The sequence below is a fragment of the Oryzias latipes genome, chromosome 18, assembly GCF_053564925.1.
Source record: "Oryzias latipes strain Hd-rR chromosome 18, Olatipes_Hd-rR_3.1".
Classification (NCBI taxonomy): domain Eukaryota; kingdom Metazoa; phylum Chordata; class Actinopteri; order Beloniformes; family Adrianichthyidae; genus Oryzias; species Oryzias latipes.
The window spans coordinates 20,838,502-20,853,414 of record NC_136254.1 but is presented as its reverse complement, the minus strand read 5'-3'; the positions used below and the strand labels follow the sequence as shown (position 1 = coordinate 20,853,414).

General features: G+C 40.3%; 1 protein-coding gene across 1 annotated transcript; it reads right to left on the bottom strand.

Annotated features, from left to right (window-relative positions):
• Positions 1–866: 866 nt before the first annotated feature.
• Positions 867–13,844, bottom strand: capgb (capping protein (actin filament), gelsolin-like b). The gene is made up of 9 exons (XM_004079809.5): positions 13,622–13,844; positions 8,139–8,332; positions 4,045–4,199; positions 3,430–3,588; positions 2,951–3,100; positions 2,780–2,866; positions 2,576–2,708; positions 1,258–1,349; positions 867–1,171 (listed from the first exon to the last, which is right to left on the bottom strand). The coding sequence occupies exons 2-9, from the start codon at positions 8,329–8,331 to the stop codon at positions 1,106–1,108; spliced, it is 1,035 nt and encodes a 344-aa protein (XP_004079857.1). The 5' UTR covers position 8,332; positions 13,622–13,844; the 3' UTR covers positions 867–1,105.
• Positions 13,845–14,913: the final 1,069 nt, after the last annotated feature.

Here is a 14,913-nt window from a genome sequence, read left to right as displayed (position 1 = left end):
TTAGTTGTAACTAAAAGTGTTTTCCTCAGAGGGATCCTGCACATCAATGACTGACTCTTCTCAGTGAATGGTGAATGCTGCAATGGGATCTCCCAGGTCTGGCTCTTTTGCCTAGGGATGGGGGGGTTCTGTATTCTGGGGGGTTCTAGTAGTGTATTCTGTGAAATAGAGTGGGGGGGTCACTGATGTGGACAAAACAATCCCCCATTTCAGTACAAAGCCAGGTTTGTACACTGCATCATTTTGTCACTCTTTATTTTATGGTGTGTGTGTGTGCGTGTGCGTGTGTGTGTGTGTGTGTGTGTGCGGGGGGGGGTCGGCATTGCACAGGTTTTAAACAAAACTTTTGTTTCCCTTCCCCTTTTTTTTTAAATTCGATTATAGTTTTATGTGAAGCACTTTGAGTCGCCTAAGTTGTAAAAGTGCTTGTAAAGTATTTAATTTGACTTGTCTTGATTTGATTTGATTTTACTTAAAGTGATTTGATTTAATAGATTTTACGATCAGAAAAGAAATAATAAGGTGAGATTTTTCGATCAGAAAAAAATAATGTAATTTGGTGACCTCCTACTCTCCGAGACCACAATCACATTTACTTTGGTGTTGCGTGACAATACTCGATACCGACAGACGCAGAGAGGTTATAGCCTTTTGGCATGAATGCCAAACGATGTAAAACCACTGATAAAAGCTCTAATGCTAATCAATGAGTTTTCATTTGCTGCTTCTAATATTAATGCAGCCGTGGCAACAAGGAGGGCATGGTTTACCTGATTACGTAAAAACTCGTTGTAGGAGGTGGATGCGTGTGTGTGAACCTTTGCCCTCCAAGTGATGTTTAACAGAAAGAAAAACAAGCGGAACAATAACTTTCAGGATTTATTATTTCAGTGGATCCGCACCCATGTTTAATATCTTGCTCTTCTGTAAAGTTTTTATGTTGTATATTAACAAATAACTCTGATGATGCTTGAAATTTTCCCCACATGAAACAATTTTTGGAATTTTTACAAAAGTGGCATCATGTCTCTGATTCAGCTGAAATCCAGAGAGAAATGTGTATAAAAAAATCAGAGGGAGATTCTTCAGCTTCTTTGTCGAAGGTTCAATTCCAGTTCTTGAAGAACTGCTTGAAGATGATGGTCTCCTTCCCTTGTGGCAGAATTTCCACCTGCAGAGTGACACATAAAGACACACTGAAGCAGCGTTTGCCTCCACGGCACAGAAAATCTTCACGCTCATGTTTGCAAGCAGCACCTGCGTCTTCATTATGGGGTACTTCATTTGCTGGATGAAGCTGTCGGCCATCTGCAGGGCCACCCTCTTCTCCTCGGCGTTCGCTCCGTTACCTGAAATCGTCACATATACACGCAGTCAGTGCAGCTCTGAAGCTGTAAAGGAGCTTTCATTTATGAAATTAGCTTACTGATGAGATGAAAACACTAATTGAAAAAAACAACCAAAAGCTGCCGGTTAAACATTAACTCCATGTATGATTGTATAATCTGAATGTTTGAAAGAGAAACACAAAATGCAACAGAAACTCAAAAAGTTGGGGCTAATCAACTCCACGGCCTAAAAAACTTGCTTTCTGTTTAGCCTTTTTGCAAACAGACTTACATTTCTATGTAAAACATAAATACAGGAGTCTGGAGGAGTGGAAGGAGCTCATTTGGTCTGCTGAGTCCACATTCTACACTGTTCCACACTGATGAGTGCATCAGGTCAAAAGGAAAAGCATATAAGGCCTGTGGAGGGAGGTAGTGTTATGACACAAGGAGGAGCTCAGTTGATGACCTGAAAATGTGGAAATCCAGGTTGTTCCATCCATTTTTTAAACCTGCTTAACCTTTGTGCTATCCTATGACCCCACCCTTACATTGACGTGTTCTCCCTACCATGACAAAGGTGGATAAATGTGGAAAGATTTCATGTAATCTATGGACACCAGTGAGGTTCACAAATCATTGAAGAAAAAAGGTTCAGAGCACTGTCTAGTGGGTCTAGATGACCCAACTCCCAACGTTAAAAGGCCTAGGATAGCACAAGGGTTACACCTATCAAAGGGTTGCTGGAGCCTATCCTAGCTGCTGTGGGGTAAAGGCAGAGTACACCCTGGCATATGGTTTTTCCATTATCACACTCCAAGATGATAATTGCAAGACTCATTGTCCAGTATCTGTGGGCTGTAGTGATGAGCCTGATCACATGCCCACTAAAATCTTATAACTGAAGACACAGAAACATGTACAATAGGAAGGAAAATCCTGATCTAAATGATCTGATTTATCTTATAGAACGTCAGTGCATATGGAACGACATGACATTCCAACTTCTGGTTATTTTTTAAACCATTGTAGCATTAACTTTGCTAACGTGGGAACTAACACATCTCCCATCTCCATTCCAGAAGCAAGAAAGGGCAGTTGCTATGGATACGCATCACTGCCCAGATTTTCATGTGAATTTCATCTCCGGTAACATTTGGCGTGCTTGGGTACGGACTCAAGGGCTGATCCCCTTTGGCATTTTAGCAGTGTGTTCTGTGGATCTGAGGTGGGCGGTTCTTTATCACCTTTCCAGACGAAGATTTTTCCGTTGGCTCCGTTGTCTAGGATGAAGCAGTCATCACGGACAAGCAGCTCCTGGGCAAACGGGCTCTTCTCTGAGATTTTGGTCATCGTCATGGAACCGGTTGCATCAGACACCTTAGGGACAGTTTTGTTTTAGTTTTGTTTTAGTTTTGCTAATACTTCACGTTTTTGGACAGGGAAGTTACCTTGTAAAGAGCAGCAGAATTGGAAGCGTCCGCTTTGCTGTCTTCCTCTGGCGTGCTCTCTGCGAGCTCCGGCTTCTGTCCCAGCACCTAAAAACGAAGAAACTTCCAAAATTATCTTGGGAATTTAAACTGTCCTGTTTTCAAAAGATTCAAACGTTTTTTGGGTTGTACCTTAAGCATCTCCTCCGGCTCCTCCCCCTCAGTGATGTCCACAATTCGAGCTTTGCCATGTCGGTCGGTGTCACGGATCAACGAAGCAATTTCACGCACTTTCTGTTTCTCGAAGATGTTGGCCTGCGATCCAATCCACGACACGATAATCTGGAGAACAGATGATTGATCATCTTCCTAAGCCGTGGAAGGAACATTTTATGTGGGGGGGGGCACAAGACTCCAGAAGGGTAGCAAAAGAGAACAGCAGAGTGGACGGCCATTACAAATGACAGGATCAAAAATAAAAATGTTGCTTTTGTTATTTTTGCAGTGCTTTGAGAAGGTTGTGTTGATTTCTTAATGTTTGTCAATTATTAAACTAGTATTGACTCCAAAATGGGAAGGGGGGGGGGGGGCAAACTGTTTTTCTGTTTTCCTTTTCCCCTTGTGGCTCCGCCCCTGTTTCAAATATATCACTGTGTGGTGAAATAAATCACCTCTCCAAGATCAAGGATGAAGCAGTCGCCCTTGTTGAAGCTGCTCCAGCTCAGCTCCACCTCCTTGGCACGGATGTTGCGTTTCCCTTTGATCTGGTACAACCTGTGCACCGGTCCGGACCCCTGAGTCCTCCTAAAGCCCGACTCCACTCCGCCATCCTGCAATGGGAAAGGGGCGCTCAGCAAAAGGGGGGTTCCAACAGAGACTTGCTGTTTCATTTAACAGCAGGCCAAAGTAATCAACCATTAGATTACACTAACGTGAACTTTGTCACAGCTGATAAGATGGAATTCAGCTATAAAAGATTTAAGATAAACTCTGCAGCGTTATCACGCAGGCTTTAAAATTTCCTGTTAGATGTTTATCTAATGTAAATTGTGCCTTATCTTGAGCAAGCCTTACAGAAAACCTAAAGATAAACCCATGATTACTCCATGTAAACAGAAATCTAGTTTAGATGCAAACTTAAAATAAAAGGTCTGTTAGTTTTTTTTAAAGCTTCATACAGTTTTATAGTGAATGTTCGGGCCTCTTAGCAGGAAAGCGGCATCTGTACTTTATAGGGAGAGTTATATAAACCACTTTGCGAGAGCAGGGTTGTCAATCCTGCTTACCTTGTAGCTGATTCCTCTAGGGAAGAGCGCCATGAACTCTGGCGTCTCAAAGCCCTGAACCTGTCGATGCTGAACGGGGTCACCGCCCAGAAAGTTGTCTAGCTGGGTGGCCAGCATGGCACATGCAACCTGCTCATCCCGAGACGACTTCTCTCCTGGAAAATAGCAAAACCTAATGATGTCTTTGCATTTACATATTACACAATGAGGTAACAGCGGGAGACAATGAAGCAAAATCTTATTTCGTAGGAACGCCTAATTTCCTTTTTAAGACCCACTCTGATTTAAAAAAAAAAAAAAAACGTAATTATGCCAATGTATTTTAATCAAAGTTTAAGCTTAGATACAACATAAATAGGTCAGAATTGGCATAAAAGCTAAACTAAATCTGTTGTACTTCCGCAGGTAAAAAAAAAAGAAACATTCAGTCATTGTAAACAAACAAAGAGAGAGGCACAGAGCTTATACAACAAAGAGTAGAAAGGACCACAAAACGTGAAAAAAATTTTGTACTGAGGTGGAGCCCTGACTTTTGACTTTAGATAGAATTGCAGCAGCTTCATCCTTTGTTTGTGCTTGAAGATAAAGAACTGTGTCATCTACATATAACATGTTTTGTTGTTTTTAAAATGCTCTTATGGCATTTTTCTGATGAAGGAGAACAAATATTAAGTAAATTGAACGTAAAATTGCTTTTATTGAGTATAGTTTTATTTAAATTGTGAATCAGAAGCAGCTTATTTGTGGCATGGAAAATACGCCGGGCAGGCCACAAGCTCCCTGCTCCGCTACATCTCGATGCATACACTTGTAGACGACTAATTCCATCAACGTCTTTGTTTTCCTCGTCTGAACTGGTATCTGGCTCAAAACTGTACGGCTTGATGGCTCCAATAGTGCTCGCCTTTTTTGTCTCACCACTTGGAGAGAGCGTGTAAACAGATGGATGACAGGAAATGGGGGCGGGCTTACTCTGCACCTACTGTTTCGCCCACAACTCAGAGATGAATTTCTAGTAACCAACTGCTGCTCTGCAGAAACTATGTCCAAGGACACAGGTTTTTAGATTTTGGCTAATATAATTAAAACACCACGCTGGGAACGCTCTTGACAATATTTCAAAAGATGAGCAGAGTGAGACTTAAACACAACTGCAGGAAGTGTGTCTGATCCTTAACTTACAACAGAAACAAACACCCTTTCGGTTTCATATACTTTTTTTTATTTCTGTGGTTAGACAACTATGAGGAAACGACCATGAAACTAATAAAAGCTGGTTTCAAATTAGCCCAGCAAAAACATCTACTTCAAGCAGACGCTTTGTCTCTGAACAGAATCAGTGGTCAAAACTAAAAATGGCACAGGCCAATCACTTCCTCCTTTCAGCATCTTAACACATCAACAAGAGTGGTGACAGCCGTTTGATCTGGTCTAGCTTTGCAGCAAGTGATCTGCCTCCAATCATCATCATCAGAGACCTCACTGGGCCGTCATCTTTTCCGTTGTTGACTTGCAGTTCCTGAAGGGAGTCTGCAGCTCTCAGCATCCGAGAAGCATTATGTGATGAATTAGCTAATTAGCTAAGTACCTTTCAGTTCATCATCTGTTCACGAACAGTGACGATCAGTGACCTGAGCGATTCATGCTCCAGCAGAAAGAGCGCTCTCCAAGCCACCACAGCTTAGTGTTACCCAAGTACTGGAAACAACAGACACAATTGATCGGTGTAACAGCACTTCATGCATTTTTAATGCAATCTGCTCAAAATTCTTCCTTGTTTTCCCTACGGGACCCCCCACCTCCACCCTTTTCATCACCCCATCATCTCTGTGACTGCAGCCTCTTCGCTCACATCAACGGTGCAGCAGGTTAGCGCTGCGACTCCTGTGTCATCTGCATTACAGGCGGAGTTATTCATCTGCTGCAGGGTTAAGCACTGCACAACAGCCACAGCTTTTGTTGGACAGAGAGAAAAAGTAATAAAAGAAGGCTCAGGTTCACGAGTTTTTAACCCTCAACTTTGCATTGTCTTTAATTTTGATTATTCATTTTTGTTGTTGATTTTTATTCCCCCATTTGTTTAACCATCACACCCAAACCCTAATTAGGCAGTATGCTTGAAGTTGATTTTTTATATACTATCTAAATATTGTAAACTGAAAATGTTCCATTTAATTCAGAAGTTAGTATATTTGTGCTTCACAAAGTTAAAACAAGTGATAATAGTAGCTGCACATAAGTTAACACAATAAAACATGGTCTAACAAGATAAGAAACACAAGTAAACGATAAGGCATGTCAGCTAAATGCTCTCCTAAATAAAAACATCTAAACTTGAGATTTAAAAATTTGTCTCTGATGCAGAGACACTGGGAGGGCGTTCCAGAGTCAGGGAGCGGCGGCATGACAGGCAAGATCTCCCCTATTTGTAACCCTTGTGCTATCCTAGGCACTTTAACATTGGGAGTTGGGTCATCTAGACCCACTAGACAGTGCACTGAACCTTTTTTCTTCAATGATTTGTGATCTTCACTGGTGTCCATGGATTACATGGAATCTTTCCACCTTTATCCACCTTTGTCATGGTAGGAAGAACACGTCAATGTGAGGGTGGGGTCATCTAAGATAGCACAAGGGGTATAGATAGAAATAGAAACCAAAGTGGAAACCTGGAAATGAGAGTTTGGAAAGCTTCTGTGTGGACCTCAAGAATCGTACAGAAGTGTAGAGAATTAAAAGGTCAGAAACATATTTAGGAGTTTAGGCTCTGAAAACTCAAATTAAAATCTAGTTTATATTTAAGAGGAACCCATTGTGGCCATAAAGCAGACGGGTGACATGAAACAAGCATTGCTGCAGAATTTTGGACAATTTGGAGCCATCAAAGAGATTATTTGTTAAAATAAGTAAAAAGAAAATTACAGTAGTCTAAACGCTTGAGGTCAGATCGGATAAACTTTGCTTTTAGTTTAGTCCCACTCTTCAGGTAATAAAAACAGTTTTTTACCAGGAGTTCTGAACAGGAATCAAGAGACACTGAGGTTACTGAGACGAGGCTGGGCGGAAAAGCTCTGTGAATCTTATGATGGTGGGTATTTTAGAGTCTAAGGCAAACATTTATGTTTCTCTCTTTTGAGAGTTTAAAAGTAAGTGATTGTCATGTAAGCACACTTGCACTGCTGGCCAAACAATCAAATAGGTAAGACAGATTATTGTAGTCGTTTTCACTTAAGCAACAAAAAAGTTAAATGTCATCCGCATATACCGGTAAGTGATACAAAATGTGTCTGAATTAGCTGAGAAGTTTTCCAAAAGGGATCATAGAGATAAAATAAAATAGGGCCCAGAACAGAGCCTTGGGGAACACCACAAGACAGGATTTTTGTTGTGGGCAATAAAGAGTCAAAAGCGACGTTAAAGTCCCACTCTGATCATCTTTTAATCTATTGTGAAAGCATTTCCAGTGGTCTTTTAATTATGATTATGCCAATTTTTAGCCAAAGTCTACAAACCGGTATCGTTTTCTAGGACACAGATTCTGCAGAGCTTCAGGAGTTCATCAGAAACTAGCCTCTGAGTTTTGGGCGGGACTGTTGGTGAGGAGTTAGCCTGCACTGATATCCCATCAACCCTTTGGTTGTACTCTCTCTTGCTAGCTTACAGCCCCTCACAACCCAAAGCTAACATAAGCTGGCTTCCCGATTGTAGTTCGTCCGTAAAAACTACTAGCTTTTTCAAACATTTTTTTGTCTCCTCCTGCTTCTCCACGGTTTGAATAAAGAAATACTACATTTGTTCATAATTTTCTGAATCTGCAGCTTTAAGCACATCATTGAAAAGTTGGTGTTGTTTCAGAGGAGAACTTTTTTTCTCTAAAACCGGATTTGGAAAACATCACAAATATTGTTTTGTTCTAAGAACAAACTTAGATGCACAATTATGACCATCTGCGAGATTTCAGCTATAAAAGGGAGTTATTGTACTTGCTATATTCAAGTATACATAGACTTCAAGAGTACTTCTTTTTGCTAAAGGGAAGTTTTATTCTTCAGAGTTCAGATACACATTTAATGAACTGGACGCTCCAGTCTCACCTATCCACATGTGGAGGTCTGCTCCCTGCTCGCCGTCGTTTTTGAGCACCAAATACGAGTCCCCGTTATAGAAAGACCCCACCTCGGAGGGATCCAGCAGCACCGCCTTCATCTTCTCCACCCTCCACACCCACAAACCCGGATCACGGACTTCAGGGCCGAACTGACCAGGTGCTGGCTGGAAGTGGAGCATGCTGCATGGAAAGAGGAAAACCAACTGGTAAGGGCACAAGAAAAAATGAATTTATGACAAACAGTCGTGTGACGTGAGTCACATACACATGTCCCTAAAAACATGGCTGAAACAGGAAGTGGGAAACACGGATCTGCACGCATAGATGTCTGGTTGATGATTTAACGAAGGGGAAGTGAAACACAAAATCTGTGCAAGGAAGCATGACCATGATTCAAACATTCACAGTCACACGTTTCAACTCAAACAGGTGGGGGGGAGAAGGCCCTGGTTCAAATCCCAGCTGGGTCTTTCCTGTGTGGACTTTGCATGTTCTCCTCGTACATGCATTGGTTTTCTCCAGCTTCCTCTCACAGTCCAAGAGCATGCTTCTTAGGTTGATTTGAGACGCTAAATGGTCTCTAAGGCGTAAATGTGAGTATTTGTCTTTGAGTGAATGTGAGCCTCATGGTGTCAAAGGTCAGAACTACTCAGGTAGATCCTCATTTTCTCTTTCTGAACATGTGTCCACGCACAAAAAAAAAAATGCCGACCCAGCAGCGCCTGCAGACGGTAGCAACAAAAGTGGGTCAAGCCACCACAGTTCCGGTACACAGCTTTCATTCTGCTTTCAATCTAAATTATTCTTTTTACAATCTCATGAATTGGTGATCAAGTTAGTCTACAATTGCAAAATAGCTGCAATCTTTAAACATTTTTACAATCATAGGTTTTTGGTAAAAAGACAAATCCGAGTATTGATTAAAATCCAGCTTTTGTAAAATGTTAGGAAAACAGGAAAAAGGTGGTCTTTGTGTCTTCAAATTTCCACATTCCTACTTTGCAGCAGAGGAAGGAGAATACACTATGTTTAGGGGCGTCTTGAAAAATAAAAACACGTTTATTTAGTTTATGTTTAAAAGAATCCAGAATAAGCTAATTTATATGCATAGATATTTTTGTTATCTGTAAGACAAATTGAAAATCTCAAAAAAGCTGCTTCTGCAGGGTTTGTCTGCAAATTCGCAGACAACTTTACAAACAATGATTCTGAAAGGAAACGGCAAAGGAAATGCAGATGTAACTGATGCAATTTTATTTGTACATACTGTCCGGGTTCTGCAAATTAATGTCAATGGGCCTAAAAGCATGACCCTTTCCAAACTGTCTGTATTTGAAACCTGCGTTTCTTGTAAATAAGAAAACCAGAGATATTTTAGCAAAAAAACAACACCATTTTGCTGGATTTTTAGCTACTGTTATTTATGTTTCACTAAACCATGTTGTAAAATATTTCAATATGAGCTCCTGGAGGGACTTAAAACAGTCACAGATTTCCCTTGGCATCACAAACTTCTCTTTGAATTTAGAAAAGTTTTATTTGTAGTCATGAACCATACTTTTTCTCTTTTGGGTTTGTCCTTTTTATGAACTTTAATCTTAAAATCCCATGATCTTTTGATCTTTCCCATTGGCCTTTTGATTATGCCTTTTTGTACAAGACAAAAAAATCAGCCGTCTTCCAGGACATCACAACCCCAAACTAACATTAATGGTGCAAAAAAAAGGCTAGTAATAATGAAGCCATCCAGCCGTACACTTTAGATCCAGATTCCACCTCAGACAAGGAAAACAGAGACGCACGTGGATCTATTTGTCTGCAAGTGGATACATCAGAATGGAGCGGAGCTGGGAGCTTGTGACCCACAACTTTAGATTGTAGATTTAGCTAATATAAGCTTATTCAAACGGCAATTCTTTTGTTTGCTCCTGATTCACAATGATTTGAATAAAGAAATACTCAGAAACGCAATTTTAAACGTAATTTTTAAACTTGATATATGTCCTCCATCATGAGGAAAATGCCACAAGATCATGTTAAAAACACCCAAAACACAGTTAACATTGGAGTGGGTCTTTAAATAGGGTTTTCTGTCAATACGGACTCGTCACACAACAGCAAAGAGACTTGATTCACTTCAGCATTTTGTGCTCATGGTGTCTTTACGTGATGATAGAGTGATAGCTGCTGTTTTTTGTCAGATAAACTAAGAAAGCCTTACAGTTGACGGCTTAATAAACATTTAAAGACCTCCTTATGAAGACTTTGCAGCTACCTGCAAATGTGCAGGTTTCTCATCTCTACAAAAAAATCCTTCTTTTTTTTAAATTAAAAGACAAAAATGAAAATGTTAAAGAAAACAGATGAACCTAAAACTTGTTGTGTAAAAGTGACTCATCGGCAGAGAACTCTATAAGTGTTGATTGTATTTTATCAGCATTGAGCCATGAAAACAAAAAGTTATCATAGCCCCGTCCACCCTTAGCTCTTCAACTAAACACACCCCCCCCCCCCCCCCCCATACTGCAGGTTGCAGTGAAGTAAACAAGCGAGGGCCTGAAGCTGCATGTGCAGAGGCCACCTGGTTAGGGTTACACAGCCGTCAGCTCCTCAGAGAGAACACAAAGAAGAGCCCACTTAACTGTAAGATCTCCTCCGGAACCTCAGGCATGCTGTCTGCCTCCGGCTCCATTCTGTGGGTCCTGTGCTGTGTGTGCTGAAGTGGTGAGGTATGGAGAGACCGGGTGTGGACCAGCGTCTGAGCTTACCTGGCCCGGTAAGCTTATATATGGGAGGAAACTGGAGCCGCATGGATGAAATCTTACCTGCGGCCTGTGGATCCAGCTTCTCACGGAGGAAGGGAGAGTTTGATTCCCACTGGTAGTGGGCTTAAACTAAAGACTGTGGAAGTTATTTTTAGATTCAACTTATTATTACTAGTATGTAAAGTTAAGATACTTTTAAAGACCCACTCCAATGAATTTTGTGCTTTTGGTGTTTTTTGATAATGAAGGACATAAATGAAGAAAATTAAGCTTAAAAATGCATTTCTGAGTATTTCTTTGTTGAAATGTGAATCAGGAGCAGACGAAAAAGTGCAGTTTGAAAAGGCTTGTAGGTGGGATGTAGAACCCACAACCTCAGGCCACAAGCTCAGTTCCATTCTGATGCATCCAAATCCAAATTAAGTTGCGACAATTGTTAAATACATAAATGATAAATCTTTCAAACGTGCTCCAGCAATCTGGTGAGCATTGATACATGCTAGTTTTTTGCAGGGGATTCTGGGAAATAATATTAATAATAGGGGATTAGATTGATCTGTGCTTTTCTAGACACTCAAAGCGCTTACAATGTGTCCTCATTCATATTTGGTGATGACAGAGGTGTGGCTGTCAGTCACGCCTACGGTCCCTCTGACCATCAGGACAGCGCAGGAGCAGGGATCGAAAAGAAAAACATGTTGTTTTGTCTGAGAAAAAAGGAGTAGTCCGTCACACACCTTGTTTTCTTTGATTGATCGAGAATGACCAAATATGGAGAGGATTTGTTTAACTATATTAAAAAAACACTTTGGAGAACATTTTTAAGTAAAAGCTGAGGAAATATGATAATAAAACATAAATATATGTAGCTTCCAAGAACTTCTTACAATATTTTTTTCAACAACTAGATAATTCCATTAACAGGAATACTTTTTATAAAATATCCTCTTATTTTTTTATCATAGTTTTACTGTCCTGTAACTGGTCTTGTTTTCAGTTTCTAATATTTTATGTTAGAAGAAAAGAAATGTATTCATAGGAACAGATTGGCCTGCAGTGTTATTTATGTATTCATTTAGTTTTGGAGATTTTAAATCTAAAATTTCTGTTAATGATTTGCCACCTTTGCTGTATTGTTGTGAGTCATTGTTAACATTAATGCAGCAAAGCAATCAAGTGGGACTTTTACATGATACATGATGCTGAAACCGTCGATGCATCAGCACTTCTCCAGTCTGGACTAGTTCTTAGATTACTGGATAGTGAACAAAAGGATCATTTCAACATTTGTGAAATATGCCGTCTAGTCTTACACAGAGGCATGCCTATTTCCCATTTGCAAAGATTTAAACCCCTAGTTTTTTAGACGTTTAGGATATTTTACCATATTTGACGGATATTTTTAGGATGTTTTTACGTTGTTTTAACTTATCGTTGCTCTATCCCCACCTGAGAATATTTTGACTCATTACAAGCTAGAATCTAGAAATAAGGACATTATTAATAAAAAAAAAAACTTGCTTTAAAAAACTCACATGTCACTGTATTTTTTGGTTCAGTTTTAAAGATGTTTTACTTCAAAATTTAATAAATGTTCACAAGTTAGACTGGCATTCAGTGTCAGTATTTAGGAGAACAAAATATGGATTTTTGTTGTAAGAATACAGTAAGTGCTTGTTTTAAACTTTATGAGGAGGTTGCCCAACTTGTACTAAGATTGTATTTTCTTTTCATTTACGGGTCAAACTGTTAGAGCCACTGGATTAAAAAAGACATAAATAGAGCTTAGTAGTCCTACTTTACTTAATGCAGTTCAATCAAGTCATTTCCTGTGAGGAAACGTTGATCATTGACTGTAAATGAGAACTGAACCGAGTGAGTGTGGCATCATCCATAGAAAAGGATTTATTGCAAGTTCCGACCAGATTAAGTCACTTCAGTGACCATTATTTTGGGATACAGACACTGACATGTTGGAGCCAGAAGATGTCAGTGAGCATTTAAAATGTTTTAAATGTTCAACGTGAGACAACATACTTTTACTGAGGCATCTGATTGGTCAGTTTATAACTCAAATAACTTGCAATAAATAAAAAATATCATGAAAGTAAATGAGGATTAGCGAGAACATGTTTAAAAAGGGTAGTAGAGCAAGAATGGCTCTTCTGACAAATAGAATGACTGAGTAACAGTTGTTTATTTCTCCATAGAGGTCTATGGGATTTTGGCTTCTTGAAGCTACTTCCTGTTAGGAACACGAGGAGGGAGGGGCCACTCAGTCATTTATATGCAGTCAATGTGTCTGATAGTTGAGCCGTAATGATGTCCTTTTGAGATGAATCGGAAAAACTTAGTCAAACTGTTTGAGCTGGTCTCCAAAAGGGGGAAAGAGGCAGGAAGAAACCAGAGTTTAGGCTGAGACTTGAGGCACAAACAGCTTCATAAAAACCACACCCCACCAAAATATCAATATGCAGGCTTGATAGGAAAAGATGGACGAGGTACCAGACACACAAAAGGAAACTAAAGAGTCTGGTTGAGAGTTTCCTCTGCAGCCCTAGTGAGAAAGAATGTGAGGAAAAAGAAGCTTTTGTTTTAACTTCTTTTCTTATTTCTAGCTGTTGCAAAGAAAAAGTAAGCAAAGAAGAACAAACCAGGAGGAACCCATACAGCAGTATAGTTAGGGAGTTTAGATCAGACTTACCTGGAAGGTTAGTTGGTTGGGTAAAGGAACACGCTTGAGCTGTGAATGAGCAGGAATGCAGTGGAGAGAAGAGAAACTCGTCCCTAAACACACAAGGGCAAATTCTTTCACACAAGGGAGCAGTCTCACACAAAAAAAAACAGATTTCCTGACTTGGCCTGTGGCTGCTGACGCCCAGCCCCTTGACTTCACCACAGAAAAAGAAAAAAGAAAAAAACAAAACGGAAACTTGATTGAATCAGCTCTTCAAGTGAAGGAAATGATGAAACAGGAACCACATGCTCATCTCTCATTTCACAGATTTACATTCAAGCCTTTCGTGGAAAGTGGAGATCTGTGCAAAAACTTCAAAAAAAAGTAACAGTGTATGTGAGTATTCTTGCAGAAATATAATCATCAAAGGATTGCTTTGTTCTGTGTTTTACATTAAAAACTTGGCTTCCATCACCATAGCAACGGGGACAAAAACGCTGCTTTAGTCATGATGGGATTCTCCCACCTCCAGATAAGACACACCCGTCAGGGGTGAGGCTGCCGCGCATGTGTCAAAACTTGCCCTCCTGCACTTTCTCAACCTGAAGACTGTGACTCATCCTGTTTTCATGGCTGAAGCAAGGAGTGACAGAAGCGGTTTTCATTTCTGTGATCATCATCGCTGTTTTTTGGGGTTTAATTAGGCTGAGAGGTGAAGGCAGATTGTGCAATCCCATGCAAACTGGATTGATTGTGTGGCTTAGGTAAAGGCAACGTGAATAAAATAAACATAAGCGTTTCAAAAGTACGTTTTTTTTAGGTATAAGGATTATAGACAAATGGGGGTGGAAAAAGCACATTGAGCAGGAAAATAACAAAATCCATTGAAATAATTTTTAAAATATGACACTAGGTGCAAATCAGCGTTCACCGATCCACACAGGCGGTTTGGTAGAGAGTTTACCCTTGTACTTTCTTCACTGGCCCAATATGAACCTACTAAAAAAAGGCTGATTTGAGATATGAAACATAATCAGTTTTTGGTGAATTTATTGGGTTTGTTTCTGTGAAATAGTCCAGGCCTCACCACTGACAACCTTCTCCAGACATCCATTCCTCCAACCATTTACTCAACCCCTTTCAGGGTCATGGGGTCACCAGGGCCTGTCCACGGGCCGGCTACTGTTGATAAAAGGTGGGGTACACTCTGGATAAGTCGCCAGTCGGTCGCAGGGCATTGCCGCACGTCACTGTTTTATATAACACACTTTTGAAGCTTTAGAGCTGGGATGTGAGAATCCAGGCTTTGAGGGCCAACA

Excerpts from the sequence above, each read along its gene's own strand:
- capgb (XM_004079809.5), bottom strand. The coding sequence starts at position 8,331 with ATGCTCCACTTCCAGCCAGCACCTGGTCAGTTCGGCCCTGAAGTCCGT. Across the intron at positions 2,867-2,950 it reads AGCCGGAGGAGATGCTTAAG|GTGCTGGGACAGAAGCCGGA; the intron begins GTACAACCCAAA and ends CTTCGTTTTTAG. Across the intron at positions 1,172-1,257 it reads ACCCCATAATGAAGACGCAG|GTGGAAATTCTGCCACAAGG; the intron begins GTGCTGCTTGCA and ends GTCACTCTGCAG.